General features: G+C 36.6%; 2 protein-coding genes across 6 annotated transcripts in view; one reads left to right on the top strand and one right to left on the bottom strand.

Annotated features, from left to right (window-relative positions):
* LOC117215726 (tyrosine-protein kinase transmembrane receptor Ror) overlaps positions 1-22,876 on the top strand; it is a 351,580-nt gene that overhangs the window by 94,361 nt on the left and 234,343 nt on the right. The window lies entirely within an intron of this gene.
* The window catches only part of LOC117215739, a 39,816-nt gene that overhangs the window by 5,451 nt on the left and 11,489 nt on the right, over positions 1-22,876 (bottom strand). For 3 of the 4 annotated variants that reach the window (XM_033462196.1, XM_033462187.1, XM_033462203.1), the window contains exon 2: positions 196-332. In XM_033462196.1, the coding sequence (XP_033318087.1) occupies positions 196-332 (137 nt within the window). Of the gene's footprint in view, positions 1-195; positions 333-19,996; positions 20,249-22,876 lie in introns of those variants that run through there. The other variant, XM_033462213.1, reaches the window with a different exon arrangement.

Genomic DNA, 22,876 nt, shown 5'->3' with positions numbered 1-22,876 from the left:
GGAAAGTAATTTATAAACTTGTTCTCGCTAATTCCTCGCGTACATTAATTTCCCATCAGTATCCTTCAAATCAGAATACCACTGCGAAAACAAAGTTTCTGTTATCAATCAAATACGCAAAATCTGGAAAATCGACGAATCGATCAGTCATCCCTTGTCTCAATTCACAATGAACCAACTTTAGCATCGAGTTACCTCGTATTCTTCGCTTTCTAGGTGGCACTGTTGCCTCTTCAGGATCTCCTCGAGCTTGTCGTACTCGTCCCTGAGGCTCCATATCTCCCTACGCAGCTGCTCGTTCTCTCTGCGCAGCTTCTTGATGTCGTTCTGACCTGAAATCGAATTAAATTACTTTCCTCCCTTTTTTTTTTTTATTTCAATATATTCCTCTACAATTTGCGCGAAGAGACGTTTGACAAATTATTGTAACTATTACGATAATTATTATTGTTATTATTTTATACCGTAATTAGGTCAAATAGGTGTTTCCTCCTTAGAAAAACAGATTAAATTTTATTCATTATCATTGTCGGTATCGTATTTCAGAACGAACGTTCTTTTCAATTGGGTCAAAGACAATCTCTGTGGCTCGATTTATTTTCAAGTTCCACTTCAGTTTCATTAACGTTTCGAGGTTCAGATTACGACTGGGCACAGGCCAAACACACGTACCTCTACATAAACACTCACTGGAAATTGAGTAAATCTAATAAAATCAACAAAGATCATGGAAGAATACGTTTCCTGGCCTTGTAAAATGAAATTCGTGCAAAAGTACCGGTAATTTTCTGCGTATAAAAGGAGTTACGAAAGTTGAAGAGCGACTATTTTATTTAATTGTGTCAAAAACACGAATTAGAGTTATCAATTAGTTTCATCACGTTTGAAACGAACCACCTACACAAACACAATAATTTAAAGATTCTTCGAGTTCAAAGGCCCAAGCACTAAGTACACTAGGAGGGCTCTTACAGTTGCAGATTCGAACCCACTGACTTCGAACATTTACATGTTAAACCACGACTCGAACTCTCAAAGATCAAGGCTCGAAGCTCATTTCAACGATGCTGAATCCGCTTGAAAATGCTCGGAAAACTCTACACCACGTGTTCTCTTGGAACTCGTTTTTCTCGTGGAAATCACTTAATCACGATCTGACCGGTCTGGTAACGGACAGACCGTCCGTTGCACCAATCGAAACGATCGATCATTGGTCAGGCCTGGCAACAATCTCTAACCCTTCGTCTTTCGGTGCGTCAAGGAACTGGTGATAAATCACCCACGGTGAGAGACCTTCAAATTACTTAGCCGGCAGATAGGAATAAAGTTTCGGCAAAGCCTAATCTAACCGACGAAAGGCTGGCACGCCGCGAAATAAATGAAAAATCGCGATAAAACGAGGCTTCCTTTCTTCGTTCTTCTGCTTTTTGTTCTTCTCGTCCTACGCGCGCACTTCCAAGGCGCGCTTTTTGATCGATCGTTCGGCGAAACGGAGATTAGGAGGTCGATTAGATGGACTTCATGGATTGTTTCCATTGTGTCTGTTGGCCGTTCTCGAGTGATTAATGCGATGCTCCCTCATCGTAGAGGAAGCTCGATGTTTAGAGGGAACACGCGAACTGCGGTTGTCTTCGCGTCTCGAGATACAGGTGCGCAGGAAGTTCGCCTGCCACTTGTCTGGCGAAGGGATTGTGACGATAAGTGGGAAGTTACTGTGTAAGGAGTACGGGAAGTTCGCGTTGTTCCGTCAGGCTTGATTTCGGCTTTCGTAAACGTGGTTCCGATTCTTGGCAATTGCTTCGGATGCTGCGATCCAAAATTGCACCAACATTATTTTTCTAATCTGAAAGATTCTTTTGTTTTCTATATGTTTGCGCGTGCATCGTAGATTGTTGCTCTTTTAAGCTAGGAGATTGTCACAAAGCCATAAATTAGCGACAGAAAAACCAAAGGGTTCCAACGAACATCCCGCAGGTCATCGAAACAACAACGTAGAGAGTGTCCCAGTGTCAGAAAACAGTAACAGCATGATCATCTCTAACCTGGACCCCGGCGACACTACTGGCGACACCCCCTCCATAGGAGCCAAACCCATAGTGTGTAAACCTTCCTAAAATCAGCTCTGGACATTCTCTGTTCTAACATTCTGAACCGTCACTCTGTTCGATTCGTACAATACATTTTACTACTATATCTAAAGTTCAATTCTTTATGTTATTTGTGAAACGTTCGAACTGTGATGCGAGGAGATCACCGGTGATCTGTCAATTTCGTCATTTCTTGTGTCTTCTACGTGATACGATCAAAGTCGTTAAACGTTAATAATATGATCGGTTTGATAGTTTGTCATTGGAAACTGTCTAGGAATAACGAAGTTTAGGAGAATTGAAACAATAATATCTGCTTATTCTCTGAGATCATGAACATGGAATGGATCGTGGAACATAGAAATCTTTCCATTATTCGACTTGAAAACTCGTTTTATGATATAGCAAAGACTAATAATTTGCTCAGATTTTTTGAAAGCCTGGAATAATACAAAAGCTAAGCGTGACCATAAACGACTGCTACGTTCTTTGTAACAAATATATATATATTTTGGTTTGGTCAAGATGTGACAAAAGTCTGATTGGAACGCACGATTTCCCGTTTCCATTTTGTGTTAACATTAGAACTACCACATCAGTCAAATTGACTGATTTTACAATTTTATTTTAGAATCTCTATTTCATGTTACATTTTTTCCCGCAATGATGTAATAACTTTCGCAACGATAACTAAAAGAATAATATAATGAATATTATTTTGTTTTTTATGTATTCAAACTCGAAATAATTTTGTATCAATGCTATTTATACTAATACCAGTTAAAATGACTGATACTTGTCAAAGTGTAACAGGGTTCTGCTATCTGTTTATCGATCCCCAATTAACCAGTTTCCTTGTTTTGTACAACTCCCCACACGTTTTTTCAAATTTTTACCGCGTATCATTCGATATGATGATATCAGTTATCAGGAAAATTTCGGATCGATCGCTGGATCGCTAGATGTTAGCACTAAAAATACCACACCAGCCAAATTGACTGGTTCTACAATTTTATAAATATGTCAACCCTCGTTTAGGGATCATGGTCCCAGATGGATTAATAATACCAAAAATGTACTACATAACATAGAATTCCTCCTGTAGGAAAGTAATAAATCAATGAATATAAAAATATTCTATTATTAGTTATTTTTAAAGACCAGTCATTTTGACCGTTTTTTGGTAGAAATAGCTTCGTATTAACCATCGGTAGTTTTAGTGTTAAGCATTTCCTTAAAACAGTACAAATATCGCATATTAAAATAACAGCGACATTGAAATATAGAAATTCGTGAATCATAGTAGGACCAAAAAAAAAAAAAAAAATCCTTCGAAACAGTCCAGAGATTGTGTGAAAAATTTCCGATCATGTACCTATCATGAAACCGTTAGAACGTTTGATACCGGAAGCCGCGCGTTCTCCATTATCCATCTCCGCGTTCGAAAACTGCCAGTCCGGTTTCATGGCCGCTTATCGGCCGCGCAAACACGCTTTATAAGCAGCCGCGTGATAACAGGCCGCTTAAGCCGCACGCGGTGCCCATTGCATGGTGGAACAAGAAAAGCCATGTGGTAAATCAGGATTAAAACGGCGCTGGCCGCTTGGAAATTTAAATAAATTAAATCCTTCCGGAGGTTCATAAATTCGGATTTTCCGGCTGGACACCAACGGCTATTTGGATCCTATTAAATCTCGCGCCTCTATCTCTCGGTCGTTTGCATTTTTTCTTCCGCTTCTTCTTTTTCTACATCCCCGCTGTATCCCCTCTTGTGCATCTCTTCCAAGAAACCTTTCCTCCACCGATATTCTCGTTTCATTCGATGTCGTGATGCTCAAGGGTTTGTGACGAATCGCCACGTCGCGTCGAATCGAGTCAAACTCGAAACGTTTCTTGTCTATTGGCCGAAACGTATCTACGTAGCATGGAGATTGACGAGGATAATGGATATAACTGTGAAAAGAGATCGTAACTAGGGATGAATCATAGTGATGTTAGCGTGTAATGTGCGATCGTATTTACAGGCTAAATGACTTTTATAAGCATCATATCTCGCGGTCTTGAGACGATACTTTGGGTTTACGAGTGTATGTAAATTCGTTTTGCAAGACGTATATATTCTAGTTTTATGTAGGATGTTCTAATAGTGAGTTTTTGTCTTGTTGAAGATAGGTTACGGTTCTTTGAAATTCGTTGGAAATTGTACTATATGATAAGCGATGCTTCTTTGGTTCTTACATTTATTTATTTATTTATATTATTTATACGTAGTATTTTATTTGTATTATGTTGTGGGATGTGGCTTATTTTATTATATTTAGTGCATGGAATGATTTTGATACCGTGGTAATAAGTATGTTAACTATAGTGATAGGTTAATTATATAGAATTAAATTCTTGTTTTATGTAGAGATTTATTTGCGAAGAAATATTTATTAAATATATCCGGATCGAAGGAAATATCTACCTATTAACGATTGTTACTTTGAAATGTCAGAAAAAATATATTTTACCAAATTAATACTTCAAGTTGCCAGGTATGCTTTAATATTTCTATTTCAATTAGCTGTTTTAAGACGTGAACATGTTGCCGATTTGGGCGAATATCGTAGCGTAACATCGTCCTTTCCAGCAAGTTATTTATTCCAGAAGGATTTCCGCGTTGGCGAAATGTCAGGGCTCCGTGGGAGTGATATTTGTAAAGATGACACGGAAGAACGTGTTCACGGCTCGTAACGCTAGTTTGTCATGCACCGAGTATTCCTTATTTCGTCGTATTTTTCTATCTGCTGAAACATTCAGCCATTTTTCAAACGCGGAAAATTTTCTAACGTTGCCTTTGCTTCTATTTCAACGGGACCGTCTTACGAACGAATTTAATACGAAAATTGCTCAACATCATCTAAAAACTATCTTATCGACATAGACAATGTACAGCATTAGCCAGAAGCTTCGAACCGGACTCATATATTCCATACGCAGATCTTAGTGAAAATCGTAGGATGCAAGCTTATCTCTCAACTATCGAGTGCAATTCAAAATCACCAACTTTGGATTAACGAGACCCTGTCAACCTTTCGCCCTAAAATATTATCCTGGCTGAAACCATTCTTACCCTCTAAACATGCTACCAATTAATTCATGTCCAGATCAGAAAATGGTGCACATAACTCCTGTCAAATTAACGCGAGACTTGAGCGTGCAATTGCCACGACAACCGTCGTATTTCGCCGTACTGCCTCCTACCAAACCATAGAAAACAAAAACGCAGCTCGTGGTTCTCCGTCCCAGCTCTATATTAATTATTTCACCGGCGAGGGAAGGTTTTGTCGATCGCAACTGCGTTAGACCGGAAGAGGTACATAAACAGAGACGACGTACATTAACTCGGAGATTGGTATGCTCGATGGAAAAAGGAGAGGAAACACGGAGGCCGGCGTTCTCTCTGTTAAAGAAGAAACTGATCAAAGCAGCAGCGCGAGCCGCGTATTTGGTTTCGTCAAGTTTCCATCGGGGTTGGGTTGCGTACGTTGGCCCCTTTGAAAAATGGAAATTGCGTCCCGTGGATGCAAACGAACGTCGAGCAACGGCGAGGAAACGGCCGTGGGCTGTGTTTTCCCTCCCCTTTGAGCTAAAAACAAGAAATCGCGTAAGCCCGGCTTGATTGATCGCGCGCCCCTCCGCAAGAAAACTTCGCGCCTGTTTGCCCGTCATATTTACGGCCGATGTTAACGAACCAGAGAATCGGCAGAGATAGAGAGTAGTTGAACCGGGTTTTAGGATGACGGTCTCTGTGGATGGTTCAAGCGGCTCGTGAATATTTTTAGGAATTATTGAAACTGCCGCGAGGTGTGGTTGGAAAACAGCAGAATTCAGTGGAAGGGATCGGTGCGCTGAATATTCATTTTTAATGAGCTAATGCGAATCGTTCAGCCTCGATTTTCAACTTTTAGGTTTCGGACATAACGAGCCGAAAGATGTGCAGAGATTTGGTTGGAACAGGTTCTTTTTGCAATGACGGTTGAGCGAATATTTTGAAAGGGATGAAATTATTGGAATTATTGCGGCGTGTACGATTGAAAAACGGTGGAAAGAGAAAACGAATAGGGTCAGAAGATATTCATTTTGATGTGAATTACCGAAAGGGCAAAATTGCCAGAGTTTTTACATTTCAGGTAACAAGTTTAAATATTTGGTTCGAAAACAGTGGGAATATTTCAATTTTGACGTTCGAAACTATATTTGACTATTCTTATTTTCAAATGTAAAATCGTACACTTTAAACATTACGAGTTGGAACGTGGAAAAAAATGCAATTGAGAATATTTTTAGATGAAAAAAATTATTGAAATCCTTCATCGTGGTATCGTGAGATATCGTGGTTGAGAATGTAGAAAGTGGAAATTAAGAGTAATACAATAATAATAGTAACAAGTATAATGATATTCATTCATTTTAACGCGCGATAACGATGAAATTGTAGATATTAGAAGAAAGAACGTCAGATTTTCTGAATTTCAGATCGATTACCGAAGCTGAAACAACGGGAATTTTGAAATTTGAAATTCCAAACCGCAGACTTTACATTTCTTTGCGCTTCTACCCATTCTCATTTCATCTCTTTATTTTTCACGATACGTTGAAATATTTAAAGTTCCCCGGGTTATTACCCGAGTAAACTTATGATATTCAAATTGGGTTATATTACAAGCACAAAGAAATAACAAATCTTCGGTTTCCTTGCATCTTTTGAAATAATAGATAGAACATTTTAACCGAGGAGAACAGAATCCTGCACTTTGAATCTCCTTCCATTGCATTCGCTTATTTCGCATCAAAACGAGAACTGATCTGTCAATGAAAGACTTTCATAGAGCCTGCAAAGATTGCACCAACGACAGTAACTGTATTACTAGGGAAAATGCCGATCGTCTATGCTTAATGGCACGGTCGGTCCTAAGCCATAAGCTTGTAAGCTTATAATCGAACGTGACACGGGCGTCTGCCAGCGGCCAAAATTAGATCACGCCAATATCCCGTGTAAATTATCGCGATCGGGTTTGAGAGAGGCGAGACGACGTGGCAAGCTCGCAGGAAACTCGAGGAACCGATTACCATAATGCAGATTGCCTTTCGTATTTATAACCCGCGTTAATTAACTCGTCGCCTCCCGCGCGAAGATTAATCCGCCTCGGCGAGCATTCCTTCGAAGCGTTGATATTTCAACGAGATCGACCAATGATGAATCGAGACTCGGTTTCTCGAGCACGCTAATTGCCGTTTTATTGTGTCTGCAGCGTCCTTGGTCGTTTCGAGAAGCGACTATTATATCGTTGTTTCAATGATCGCGAGTTTCGAGCGAAGTAACTCTGTTCTCTGTAAGATATATAGTTTCGCTATGTTTTTCTTATACTCATTTTAGCGTATTTTGCTAAACTTTCGATGAATCGGATGGGCTTGAAACAGAAGTTCTAACGGCTCGACAGTTGGATGGTTTTAAGTAGAATAAGCTTGTTTTTGATCAGACTCGCGGTCTCTACTTTTAGTCATTCTTCTGAAATTTTTAATGCTAATTATAAATTTAAAATTGATTTACGAGCATATTACACGTAACTTATAGTCGTAAACGAGACGGTTTATTCTTTTGTAAAATGAAAATGTTTAATTAGCTTTCTTCTTAAATCGGAAATGTTTAGTATAAACCTGTTTTCAATCAGGTTTATCGATACACTTTCGTTTTCTTTCGGATCGTAATGATATCGATAGATCTGCAATTGAGGTGGATATGATTTCTTCATTTTGGAAACGAAATTCGGAAAAAGCGTTTAGTAGAAATTATAGATTCTATGTATAATAGTTGGATTATCTTCTCGCAGGAGACATCGGTAACTCAGGAAGATTCTACTTTTTTGAAACTCTGCAAATTCTCAGGAAAACTTTCGTGGAAACTTTGATATAATTATTACAAAATTTTTCTTCTTTATACTTTTTGGTTCTTCAGCTTTGGTTAAACACCCTATGTGAAATAATGTGTGTCCTCTAGTTTTATAAGCAATCTATCTTGAAAACCCTGAAGTTTCAGGTTTTCGTTAGGAGTATCAAACAAGTCCTTTGTTGGTCAATTTATAATATTTTATTAAGTTGAGATTAAACAAATTTTCTAAAGTCTAATGTCATAAAAGAAGAATAGTTTCTATAGTAACTTCTATAGCCAATGTGAGTTAGAATAATTAGAGGTTCATAAGAGAAGCAGAATTTTCCGAAGTTAGTAGAATATGCTTGTTCCAGATCAAACGTATTCTAGTCTACAACTATATATATGTCCAATTTTATTTATTTTCTGAATTCAACCATTCTGTGATCGAAACAAACGATTCCGTCAAATATCTCATACTCCAAATTGACAATTAGAGATCACGGTTTTACATTAAATAAGGGAGATTTACATTAAAATTTGATCAGTCGTGAGATTATCGAATTCGATGAAAATTTGTATTTTTATACGAAGAATTAAAATCACCTACACACGACTGGTGCAAAATTTCATACTAATTGTATTTTGACGAATTTTATATTAAAATTTAGAGATCTCGCGCACGGCAGATAATTTCTACCTCGATTCAGACTCACGTCTGTCTACATTAATGAATACCTGTTTTCATCGAGTTTTCTGGATTTTCGGTTTGAAATAGAAGAAATGGAATATTCTTCTCTAAAACGTACGTACAATATTGGCAGAGCGGAGAGAATTTGACATTTCCAATTTATATCCTACTCGTTCTCGAAAATTATTCAAACTGTTCACTTCGAAATAGAAAGAACAGAAGATTTTTTTTGGAACGTATTTGTAAAATTGGCAGAACGGAGCAAGTAACGTGACGTTTTCAATTTATACGTATCTATTCTCGTAGTTCTCGAATCTTTGCAAGTGAAATTAGACGAAACAGAATATTCTTCTGTGACTTATTTTCAAAGTAGATAAAATCAAGTAAATGTGATGCGACAGTTTTCATTTATAAATGTCTATCCCCGTAAATTTCGCAGTTTTTAGTTCAAAATAGAAGGATCAGAATATCCTCTGTGCCTTTAAAATTGGTAGAATGATATATTTTCCTGTGATTTACCTATTTCCAAAATTGACAAAATCAAATATAAATGAGATTTAATAGTGTTATTTATACATAATGCATAAACTGTGAGTTGTTACGCATTTATGCAAAATTTAATATACAAAGTTTAAAATAAAATATATACAAAGATACGTACACTATTCGAAAGAACATTCGTCGTAATTTTTAACAGGCGAAACGAACCTCTGTTTAGATTCTGCCTCTTTACGCGTGTTCGTAAAAATATAAATTCGCATAAAAATCCACAGTCTAATACTGAATTTCCAAAACCCTTTAATTGAAAATAGTGGAAACATCATATTCTTCCCGAAGGTGTTCTTCAAAGTTGGCATGATGGAGTAAGTGGTTCTATATTTTTAACGGTGTTGCGTATGCAAGACTATCGCCCCAGGGAAACCGTCCCATTGACAGAATGACGAACGTTCCAGGTAGTCGGTGGTTACTCCCAGGGCTTATAAATCAGACGATATTTCCTGTTTCGACGTTCACGGAGACGTCCCGTTTCCTGCGTGCCATCTTAAAGTCAATCCTCGTGGAAGCTCGCTGGCTGAAGTGTTTCTTTCCATTTTTAGATTACTCAGAAACATTCGAATGTACTTTTGGTTCTCTGCATCTCCGTCTGCCTTTTAGAATTTCTATACTTATTTTTAACCTACGTTCGTGCGAATTTTATTCCTTTCTTTTTATCAAATCAAATCTTTTTATCAAATAAATTTTCCAAGACTCGCCTACTTTAAAAAAATTGATATCATCGTCTTTTAAAATACGTTTAGTCTTGGTACGTTTAATTTAGCGTATTTTCAAGTTCTGTGTGATTAAATAATTTTTATAAATCGTCGCGTTAGTATTCCATGTGCTTCCGTACGAATATAATTATTAAAACACAAATAAACGTCAAATATGAAACATAAGTACGTCTAAATGAAACAAATCAAATTTATATGAAATTTGGAAGTAAAGAAACGAATGAGAAGCCAATTCATCTAAATAAAATATCCAAAGAATAAAGCTCATTGTGATATTTGATGGGAGAAACAAATCTGTTCTTGAATTTTCTTTCCTACGTTATACTAAAAAAAAAAAAAAAAAAATGTGAATTTTCATGCACATTCACAGTTTAATCGTGGCAACTAATGGATTATGAGTGAGAATTTACGACAGTCCCCAATGTCTATGCACATTTTCCTGTTTCAAATGCAAAGCAGGCTAATAATTAGGTAATCCTTGGATATGGTAATGTTATCTAACTTCAACGCTCATTGTCGTAATTTAATGTATTTAACTTTAGCTTTCTACGATAGATCGTTTCAGGATTTTCTCCATTCTAAGGCTAAAGTAGTGCTCCTATCTACATCTCACCCACGGCGTCATATTTCAGGATCTTCGTAAGTTTCCTAATCCGCTAAGTTCGCTATAAGAGGATGGATCTTCGATGAAGCACTGGCTGTTTCTAACTTCAAAGCAAGGACCGGTTAAGTAGTCGTGCAAAGTAGAATTACTTAGAAATCGATCTTATCTTCGAATTTTACCGTGTCCAGGGCAGCGTGAACTTTCGAAATTTGCGTGTTCAAAGTGAGAAGCCTTGTTCAGCTTCCTGAACTTTCTCGAAACTATAGAATTTAATATCACAAGCAAGCGTTAGTTCCAAAACACAATCTTCATCGTCACCACATTATTCTATTTTATTTTAGATTATTCGTCAAACTCTTTATCGAGTACTTTATGGAAAACTTTCTCTAAATTGCAGCATTTAATATTACAAGCAAACGTTAATTTCAAAAAACAATCTTCATCGTCACGACATTGTTTTATTTTATTTTATTCTCTATGGAATGTACCTTTTTTTACATGAAAGATAGAAAATATAATAAATGCAATGATATACAAGGTTAATCGATAATATTGTGAATTGAAGTTTCACGGAATTTATCGTTCAGTTTATTGGAAAATTCTAATACTGAATTTTTCACAAATGTAAAATTAATATGCAAATCAGAAAATCGACAAGCATTGACATTTCATACTTTTCAAGATTTGCAATCTGGAAAGCGAAGGAGGTAGCCCCGGTTGTCCTCGTTTGCTATTCAACACTCGAAAGAATCAACGTGTCGCGTAAATCGACAATTTTCAGACAAGTTATGGCGTCTTGGGCAGAAATCCTAGTTCCTCGGCTCGACTATCATATTCTTTTGTCGAATATAGTTTATTGCACGTTCGGTTGCACCTGCGAAAAACACAGACGTAGCGAATGTCGTCGAAATAAGAGATCGTTGTTTATGGTTTCAAGCAACAGACAGGCTTCGAGGTATTGCTGCACGCTCGAGTTTTACAACCACTACAGTTCTCTTGACACTAAATTATCGTCGGAGCAAGCGTACAGGGTGTCCCTGTAGGAAAAGGCGGTATCACGTAGGTATCGATAAATCTTGGCTGACGAGCTTCATGCAAGATATATTGCCACAGTGTCGAAATTTTGGTTTCAGCTATGTGCAGTGAACATATTCTGATTTCCTTTTAATCTGTTGCCCTTTTCTAAACACTTTCTTTCTCAAGGCGACCTAATCATTTCTTTATCAAACTAGAGTTTTTGTATTTTTCCTTATTCATAGGTTTTCGTACATTTAAGTAACTTCCCTTAAAAATTCCACTTTAATTAGTTGCGCTTTTCTGTAATTTTTTTTTCAACTTTCATACTTCCTTTTTTTCCATTTATATCTTCATTCATTTCTTGCTGATCGTAGTAGGTATATTTCTGTATACAAAATAACTGGGTGTTTAGAAATGTTGTTCTCGAGTCAGCTTATACATGATCATTGTTGTATATTTATACAGCACGAAAGTGGTAACAATTGTGATCACTACACTTCTAACGATGCACAGAGAAAATAACATAAACATCATTTCTCTACAGGATTTCCGCTTGATTTTTCCTCTATGTTTAGATATTCGAGACACCAGAAATTTAAATATTTGCCATTTTCGAGCCAAGATTTTACTCGAAATTTACATCTCTTATGCACTTAATTCTTCTTCATGTAAAATTCGCCAGACTCTGGGAATATCAATTTTCTAGAAATCAGTTGTTTCGTCACTTAGATGTTACAATTTTTCTTTCTATTTAATCCACGATTCTGTATAATCTTTGCAATCTGAATTTCCTGTTTCTCAGTTTAAAAAAGTGCTAGAAAGCTTAAAAAAGTGTTAGAAAGCTCGCTGCTTTACTTATACCACAACTCTGCCCTTTTTGTATTTTATATCTATGATTTCAAATTTGCAAATTAGATTGATGTTGTCTAAGTGAGTCACCCTATATTCCCGGTTATGGAGCTCCATAGAACGCTGGATCACGTCGTTCCCAAGCATGACCATGTCAAAATGCCCATTTGCCCGCTTTTGAATAATCACCGACGTCGGTATTTTTAACTGGAAGAAGTTGGAGGAGTAGTTCCCGGAAAGCATTTGTAAAATGTCGAGACGACAAGCTTTCATTGAATCTTTAATCTTTACTGTGGAATCGTGGACAATCTGTGCTGGTAGCGTTCGTTTTCTTTTCTTTCTTCCGAGAAACGTCCATGGAAAAACAGGAACGTTCGTGTAGAGCCACGCTATGTTCATTATTGACTATAAGCGTGGGATTTCTCAGTGCTTGGAGCAAACTGCTACTCTTAATACTCGTTGCACTGGTATATGAAGCTTTGTATGGAACAGAAGAACGTAATTTTTATTCATTAATCGAGTGAAAAGATATTTAATAAGTTTTTTCTGAAATTTCATATTTTTCTCGTTGGTATGTCAAGTACTATTAAAATATATCGTTCATTGTCTTTTTTATCTTTCTGCGTCGTTCTGTCGAAACACGTAAATGTAAAGCAGTACTAACCCATATTTAAATAATACCCATATAGCGATGGTGACGCAACATATGCGTCAATGGTAGCGAAAGTGTTAAATAAATATATTTGATATAGAATAATTAAGGAATAATTAAAGAAAATTAAATCTACGTAAACTTAATATCTCGTTGGAGATTCGAAGAATGATCAGTGGAAAGTTAAAGGATATTGAAATGGTAGAGAGTGGAAGATCATAAGAGGCAAATAGCATAACGAAAGAAAAATCACGGAAGATAGAAAATCAGGACAAAAATTCGTAAGATAATCAGAAATAAAAGTCCAGAGAAATCCAAAGAATAATCACAGAAAAAGCCACAGAAAATCTCAAAAAGTACTAGAAACTGAAAAGGCTATGAATCACATCTAAAAGTCCACACGTCGAATCGTAAAATAAAAGTTGGCAAATAATCAGGAAATAACGAAAGAATGTGAGAACTGCGAAAACTTCAAATTCAAAACGTCAAAGTGATCAGAGAATCAGCTGAAAAATCTAAACCACGTGTTGAAGCCATTCGACAGTGTCTGCTCAAAGCGAGCCACCGCAATTCCAAAGAAAACAATGTAATGTCCAAGTTACTCCAAGCCAAACTACCCTGCTACTGGGCTTCCCTCTTTCACGGAACTCCACTTTCGAAACAGAATTACCCAATTTCCTGCAACCACGACATATACATGTAGACAGCCTTCTACACGTATACACACGTGCGCATATAAAGACAAAGACCACGCTTGTAGAAAACGTGGAATACGCAGACCTTGTCCGACAAGTCAGTCGGCAATGTTGGAGATCCAAATCCGCGACAGGCAAAATGATTTAGCCCCAGTAAGTTCGATGGTCCCTTGAAAACCCTTGAACGAAGCTTCCTCTATAGATCTCCCTTCGAAATTCTGGTCATGACGTTTACTCGACAAAGTTTCTGTTGTGGTTTCGAAATGCGAATATCGCAACTTCTCGTAAAGTAATAATGCAATAATACAGTATTACAAGCTCTCGTTGTAAAGTAATAATAATCACAATAACACAAATACACACTACAAAAGATAGTTGAAAATGGAAATTATAAACTAGATTGGGACAAAGCAATGCACATCGATAAGATGCAGTTACATGTAACAGGCCGGATATATTTATATTACAAAAGAGAAAAGAAAAGCTGCGTAGTCGACGTTACGGTACCAAATGATACGTGCGTTACGCAAAAGGAACGAGAAAACATGAAAAAGCACACTCCATTTGCAATAAAAATTCACACCAATGGAAATAAGAGAATGTGACAGTACTACCGATGGTTATATCCGTCATACTTATCATTCATGAACAAAGAATTTCTCCAGTTATTTTAAAACACTAGGTATAAAGACACACCTTCGTTCAAACGTACGATCAGCTACGATATTCGAAAGAGCGGCAATAGTCGAGAAAACGCTACGACAATAACACGAGAATATAGATACGAGCTGGTGAACACGAACACATCATGTAATCTTCAAAAGCACACAAGTATAAATAGGGATGATAATAACAATAAAACACACCTAAAGCTCTAATAACAAATAATAATACCCTTCCCTACACACAAGAAAATTCAACGCCTCGTCCTAACTTGGTCGAAGCACTTTGGAGTGGACAAATCCATCCTTCAAAAGATGAAAAAAGAGAAATAAAAAGCAATGATAATAATAAAACACATCTAACGTCTACGCAAAATAGAGACACATCGGCGCATAAAAATCATTATTCTTGGTCACATGGTCATTGGTACGAAATTTCTTAAATACATGATGGACAAGGCGAATATTTGACGATAATTCCGTATTTACCATAAACATCGGCGCATCTTAAGAAAAAGAAATAGACGATAATAATATTAACGATAATAGTACTGATAATTATAATAACAATGATAATGATAATGATAATGGCGGAGCGATAATGGTCGGTTCCGAGTTCACCAGGAACTTTGGCGGGGAACTTTAAATGCGCGCCGACGGGATAATAGGAGAGTGTCGCAGTTCGGGCAATTTATGGCGGTCATTCTCTGGACGATAACGAAACGCCGCCGCGCTACCGCGAGAGGCGAAAACTTGTCAAAAGGCGAAATTACCGTTGACCCAGCACGTTTAATCCGCCGTAGCGATGTTTGTTAGTTTGTTCTAGCACGGGGAGGGCCGAACGCCGAGGATACACGAGTTTTACGTTTCAGATAATTTCGTCTATTTTTGGAATTTTCGGAAAACGTGGGCTGCTACACTGGCGAGAGACACCGAGGAAAATGTATAATTTTAGTGGAAATGTATTCTTTACGAGGTTAGATTCGAAGGTATTAGGTTTCTTAGAAGTTTCAATTTAACGGGCAAATATTAGCATCTATTCAATTTTCACCTACCATCTATCACAAACCATGTTAAGGAAGAAGAAATTTGCTGTTTTAGATACGTGCAACATTGAGAAAACTTGTTAGAAAGAGTTTATTTATAGAGTTCTTATTTTATTGTAAGATTTACAAAAAGTTTATATATTTCTGAAAATTAACAATGGTCAAGCGACGTGACTCATTATTGTATCTAGTTGTATGTTTACATCTGTACATATTTTTATCGTTCTGAACATCCGCTTACATCTGCATAGGAAATAATTTTTCTAACTTCCACTTTGTATCCACGTCATCCACCTACGCTATTTCATTTATCCTAACTGTGAAAGAGATTAAAAAAAATTATTTTTTTTATTTGGAAGTAGTTTACAATCCATTCTCATCGAGAATTATAAGTAAATTATTCTGGCGTGGTACTATAACGTGAATAATAAATGATTATCGTATGTTTGATTCTAGCTGAATCTAATCTTTAAATCTAGAGAGTAATGTCTTTTTAGCTTGCGGATCTGATCCGTCGTGTCAAGTAATTGAGTAACTAGTCGGTTTTGATGGTTGTTAATTTTTATGTTATATTCATTACTGAATTTGGATATTTCTTCTTTAACTATAGGTATCTTAAGGTCGCGATGTATTGTTTTGTTGGCAACATACCAAGGTGCATCTATTGAGGATCTTAGAGTTTTTGATTGGAATCATTGAAGAATTTCTATGTTGGAATTACTCGCTGTTCCCCATAGTTGGATCCCATAGGTCCAAACAGGTTTTAATATGGCTTTATATAGCAATATTTTACTCTGCACGCTTAAGTTTGAAACGTCTGTCAATGAGTCAGTAGAATAAAAAAAGTTATGGCACAGTTGAAGTTGAAGCTTATTTTTCTTCAAATTCTTGGCTCCTATGGAACACGTAGTGATTCCGGACATTTGGTTGGCAATGTATTACTCGTTCGCAACAAGATGCATATAATTTCATATTAGTCGTTATATTTCATTTTTATTCGTACTTAATTCTTGTAATTCATATTTTCAATCACAGAATTACATTCTAAGGTTGCATTCATAGTCACTAAGACGATAAAAGAAGTTAGAGAAACTTCTTTAAAATTGATATAGAAATGCGAGAAAGACAGGCGAAATGCGTATGCAGAGTTTCAACTCAAAGGGAGTGCAAAACCAGTCCAGAGTATGCAAACCAAGAGTGTGAATCCAACTAAGGGTATGTCAACCTTAGATGTAACTTGCGATTCGCTAAACCAACAACCATCTCATCTAAAATTCAAACTCGGCTCTGTAACATTAATTTATCACGGAGATAGCATGTAGAAATTATCTTATGCGTACATTACGAGTGTCAGACGAATTTACAATTCGTTAACCTAAATGGGATGCAACTTCGAAGACAGTGATTAGACGGGACGAGTTGCAAATGCAGCTGAATAAATCTACGCTGCAATCATTTAAAAAGATCGTTAAATAATTGAGAAATTGACAATCTTCTATCTTAAATCATTCGTTTGAAAGATCTTTCCTCTAATTTCTCATTGCGTCACTTTCCTAGCAAACCAACGATACGTAAAACGAATATAATCTTCCTCGCCCCACATACTATAAAACACGATATCAAAGAAAATTCCATGAAAATTCGATGAGAAACACACGACAAACGTTCTAACGCCAGTACACTTTCAAATCTACGAAAACCTTCAAAATTCAGCTAAAACAGGCAGAGACAACGTTTCTGCGCGATTTTTACTCGGTCGAGGCGTGATCGTATGCAAATTGAAAAGAACGACGAGAGGATTGCGTCGCAGCGTGGAATTGCAACGCAATTCAAGCAAGCCGAAGGCTGCAAGTTCGTGGAGCGACCGAGTTAGGTTTCCAAAGCCGTTTCAAAAGCCGACAACGGGTTTTCTACCGGCAACGAGAAACCGACAGCACACGTGGAAATAGCACAACGCGTTTGCCCTCGGCGATTTTTCCGTCCACGAGCCGGCAAATTACGCGCGGTTTTGGGGTCGCTGGTTATTTCTGTCCGCTTTTGTCGGCAAATGGGTAATTAATGCGCTCTTAAAGACGACGAAATGACGATACAAAGCTTGTTTGACTTTCACGGTAGGTAGTTCCCGCGGAATTTGGTTCGCGAGTTACGCTTTTAGGAAATTTCTATAGACCGGCGTTTCGTTCTTTCCCAAAGTTTCTAACTTTGTTTCGTTTTCTGACGGATCTCGAATAATTAGATCCGCGGGTTTTTATGCATTTCTACGAAACTGAAAGTATCACTGTACAGAAGCTGACTGAATGTATATAATTTGTAAAGATATGTAAAATATTTGAGGGAGAATACTCGTTTTCATGTTTAATAGATATAGTGAATCTTTATTTCTTTAATTGTATTCGTAAAGATAAACATTTGCATAAAGATCAGTTTCGAACGACTAGTTTGGTTTTTCTTCTATATTTTTTTACTACTTTATGATCCTTCATTTTATGCGATTTTCTTATAGTCAGGGTTAACAGTTATTTCCCTTCTTAAAATTAATTAAAAAATTATTCATACAAAGGTTTATTCATATACGAGGCTATTTACCAACAGAGCGCACAATGTTCAAACGTTAAGATGAAAAACCTTCGTCTAATCTGAGAGAAGACAGACAGAAATTATCGATAGTAGGTGTACGACAATAATAATCGCGATTAAACGTGAAATACGTGACTCGTCTGCAATTTAATGAGTAATCACGTCAGCAGAGAAAAACCATTACCATTGTCTATAAAATTAGTCAGTGTTATAATACCATTACGCTCCCTCGCACTCGGCAAGATTACAGTCGTGCTTTTGCTCGCGGAGGACTACAAAGACCTTTAATTTACTAACTCCTCTATGCGAAGTTCCTGCAGGACAATTAACGAAACCTAATCAAGTACTCTGAAACACGGTAGTAACCAATTTGCATCCTTGTCGAATAAATTTTTGACAATGTGATCCATCATCATAGCAATTCTAAATTCAAGCGGTGCATTGTTATGTAAGTTTTCATCTTTAATCCTAAACTAATACTTTAATCCTACAATTATACGACGACTAAAATATAGAATTTGTATGAAAGAAAAATTGAAATATGCGTATGGTAAATAAAATAAAATAAAATAAAATAAAATATATATATATGGTTCAGGAGAAGAAACAAGCCTTTATCCACGTGTTTCACACCATACATCGTTTTCATCCACTTCAAACTTTTCTAAACAAACATTAACGTCATTTGAAATTCTAACTGAAAATGATGGTTTGGTTATGTAAATACCAGCTAAGGGTATGACTTGTTGTTTGCTTTTTTATGTGAAGAATTCTTAGTAGAATGACTCACGAATCGCGCTGGTCATCGTATTTTCTCATGTTCAACTTCATAAGTTTCCTAAGCTCCAAAATTAAACATAAGATGAGATCTTCATTGACGTAACTTCTACTTCAAGTGCAAATCTCGACCACGAGTTTGTTATTTTTAAGAGTAAGGATCTTTAGAAAATATGAAATTGTTCAATGAAATCTTCACCATCATCGAACCAACAACAAGAAGATGACATTTCTCTTCGTTAGTTATTTATTAAATTTCTCGATCTTCTTGTCAAGGTTTATAAATTTCGGTAGGATAAAGATTCGAATGAATATCATTACTAGTAATAACTATGCAATCTGTCGTTAACTCCACGTCAAGAAAGTTTGTTTTCTCCACATTAATGTCTTATAGGATTTCTCAATATTCTCTTAAAACACGTAACTTTCGAAAACAATAGAAATTAAAGTCTTGAATTAAAACTTTACCACAATGTCAGTTGTTACTCTCTCGCTAACACAAAAGACACTTTCTTTCACATTTACATTTTGTTATATAAAACTTTTCAATATCTTTCCAAGGTTCGCACTCTTTGAGAAACTGCAGATTCGAATAAAAATCTCATGACAATGCACGCCATTATAAACTTCAGCAAATTCCACTCTATGCTATTTTCTGTAAACTCACCTATATAAACCATCTGTCATCTTTCCACCACGAGAAAACGTAAACTTCAGTTAAAATCATACCATCAAAATTATATCGCCATATACTATATACCGCGAGCTATCAATTCCACAAAGAAAAATACACTTTTCGTAAACTTAGAACCGTAAAGTATCAGAAAACTCTTGCGATAATTCGCACTACTATTAACATATTCGTTGCTATTTACTACGTCTATCTATTATACATATTTTACGCAACAATATTTCTTCAAACACATTATCTTCTAAACTATATTGTATTAAAACTCAAAGAAAGTACAATCCAACGATTATGTCAACAGCATTACTTAAATAACTGAGCATAATCGACGCAGCATATGCGTCACTAACAGAGAATATCCACCTCAAACTCTTCTAAACTAAAATAAACTTGAACTTTTGCACGAATAGCGATAGATTTGTCACTTTTGCCTCGAACAATCGATAGATTCATAAACTCTACTCACTGTCTTGCATCAGTCGTGTTCAAACAACGTACCACCGGTCATAGATCGAAAAGAAAACAACGTTTCTCATGGATCGCGCACGTTTGCAGCTTGTTTTATCACGATTTGCTTTTCTTCTCGGGAACGGTTCATTGTCGCGTTGTCAACTCGAGTTTTCTGACGATCTCGGCGCCGGATCGCGTTCGCCGCGTATGCTAATTTTGCTGGTGCAGTCACGTGCTTTCGCAACGAGGATGCACCGGCTTGGCGTCGTTCAACAGCGAATATGAATGTTCCGACACCGGGATTTGCTCTGTGCCTGCGCTGGAACTTTTTTCTACGCTTTTCACGACCTCTTTTGTTACCATTATTAAAACATTCCGCTGTTGTTCTTTTGTAAGCTGTGTTTTGAGTGCTTCAGTTTGAAACATGAACTTGTAGATCGTTTAACAGGAAAATTTGTTCTTCTTGTGATAAGATATCTTTTTAGAATGTGGGATTTTTTCTCACATTTTTGTGAAAAAGTTTTATGTAGTACGCCAAAATTGGAACAATTTTTATCGCGAACAAATACATTTGTCGTTTGGTTAATAACTTGTTGAAGCGCTATGTTGCTCACGTGCAACGTCAACTGTGAGAATATTAAAAGAAACGTATTGTTCGTGTTTTTAAAGGGAAAGAAATAGCGAAGGAAATTCATTTTATTGAGATAGTTTCTAGGTTACGAAGATTAATAATTCGGTGAACTGTGACAGTGTCGTGTCCAGGTCAGAATTTATATTCGTAGAAATGTTGAGTAGCAGATTAGGTGGGAATAAACGAACGGTTTTCTAGAGGTGGAGAAACTTCGTATTTCATTTCAACTAGTTTTTCTAGACTGAACAAAGATGATTTACAAAGACGAGCACTATTGTTCATACTGGAAAATGCTTCTATTAAGTGAAGAATTTTTTTAAAAGTAAATATGAATAAAACTGCGTCGTGATATAGAAGTAATTAGTAAGTAGAAGTAATTAACAATTGCCACTATAATTTTAATCGATCATTTATTTCCCATCTATGTAATAAGTTTTTAAGTTTGAGAAATATTTTTCCTAAAGTTTCAGAGTTCTACCTAAAGAGAACAAAATAGATCGATTTAAATTTGAAACTTTTACTTAACACAAGAGAAAAAGCTAAGAAAAGTACTAAGTAAAAAAGATACTAAGAATAATTGTTGTAAATCTTGATGCTTCAAATTAAATATTGTTCTTTTAAAAATTGTTATATGTCCACTTATCTGAAGAAGAAGGAAGGAAGGAACATTAGTTAAATTAAAAATCTTCAATTAATTATAGAAATGTCTATCTAGAGTTTAAGAGTCCTAACATTTTTCTCGAACAAGAAGCTTTTTAGATTTTTACAGACAAGAAGAATTTTAATTTCATTTAAATAATTGCTTCGAAATAAATTGGCAGATAAATTAAAGCTCAGCCGCGCGTTTTTTTCGAAAAGAGAACTTCATCCAGCTTTCAAGGGGATCGCGCAATTCTTTCCTTAAACTGAAATAAATTTTCCTTAATGCAGGCGAAACTAGAGCGCAGCGGAAGCTGCTATTGGTACTTGCGCTTAATAAGTTACAATAACGTTAATTACTGCAGATAATTACGTTAAAACTCTAATATAATTACAACGTGACTCGCTCGTGGAATTCTCTCGTCTGCCGTTACTACAGAAAGATTTTACAGTTACGTTTGGATGTTGTTGAAACGTAATAACGAGGTAGCTTCTGCCCCCAAAAATCGATTACAATTTTCTATTTATTTAATTATAACAAAAGACTGTTATAATTAAATCTTCACCCGACTCTAGATTTAATACAACTACAACCATCAGTTTCAGTAAACAACGTTTTCTATCCCGAAACTGTACAAACGAATAACTTTTACAATCCAAAAGATGATCATTATGAATATTCGAATTACACAGAACAAAGAGTTTCCTCTCTCCAACAAAAAAAAAAAAATATCAAATTTACGGCAACCTATCCAAACACTGGAGCGTGGTATTCAAAGTACGGTGGAAAAGGAAGCAAGACAAACGGATCCACGAAACATCCATCAACGCGGAAGAATCCCAGGGCGTGTGAAAGGGGTTGTAAAAATCTGCATGGTCGAGTTTAATATCGAGGAACAAACGATGATTCCCGTGAGCTGACAAACTCTCTCATCCCCTTCTTCTCTCTAATTCCTTTTCTCGATTGTACCCTTCATTCTCTCGGCGGAAAATTTCTTTTCTGTTTACGACCGACTGATACCTCTCTTTCATCGGTAGATAGAAGACTAGAAAATAAGGCGCAAGGTGTACGTGGATCCTATCAGTGAGAATCATATACACCTGTGCCCAGTGGTCATTATCCCGTCTTCGTTTCTTCCATTTCCTTTTTCTTCTTCCGTTCACCAGCAACGTAACAGGGTAAAGAGGAGAACAAAAAAAAAAAAAGAAAAGAAAAGAAAAGAGATCCGAGGGATGGAAGGAGAGAATATTAAAAACTTTTTCCATAAAACGTCTTTGCGAGGCGAGACGCCGTTAGACCGAGCATGAAAGCTTTGGTTCCTTGCAGTTTCAAGCGTATCCTCGCCGGTTTTTCCGAATTAGTTCAGACGGTTTTCCGCGTTGCGCCTCCTATTTTTCTCGTTTTTTTTTCTTCGCCACTTGGGCCGCGGGCGAAATGAGCGCACGTCCCCTTTCGCTGTGGATAAACGCGGCACAGGGCTCGAGAAGAGGAAACCCCGGGAATAGTAAAATTTAATTTCGACCATTTTAGTTGTGCATCGCGCCAAGTTATTTGGCATTTCGAGGAAATGCTCGACCTTGAGATTATCGGTGGAAATTCGCGATGGTTAATAACATTGAAAGGAA

This window comes from Bombus bifarius, unplaced genomic scaffold, assembly GCF_011952205.1.
Source record: "Bombus bifarius isolate JDL3187 unplaced genomic scaffold, Bbif_JDL3187 scf7180000007973, whole genome shotgun sequence".
In the NCBI taxonomy this organism is placed as follows: Eukaryota; Metazoa; Arthropoda; class Insecta; order Hymenoptera; family Apidae; genus Bombus; species Bombus bifarius.
This window is presented reverse-complemented; position numbering and strand designations above follow the sequence as displayed.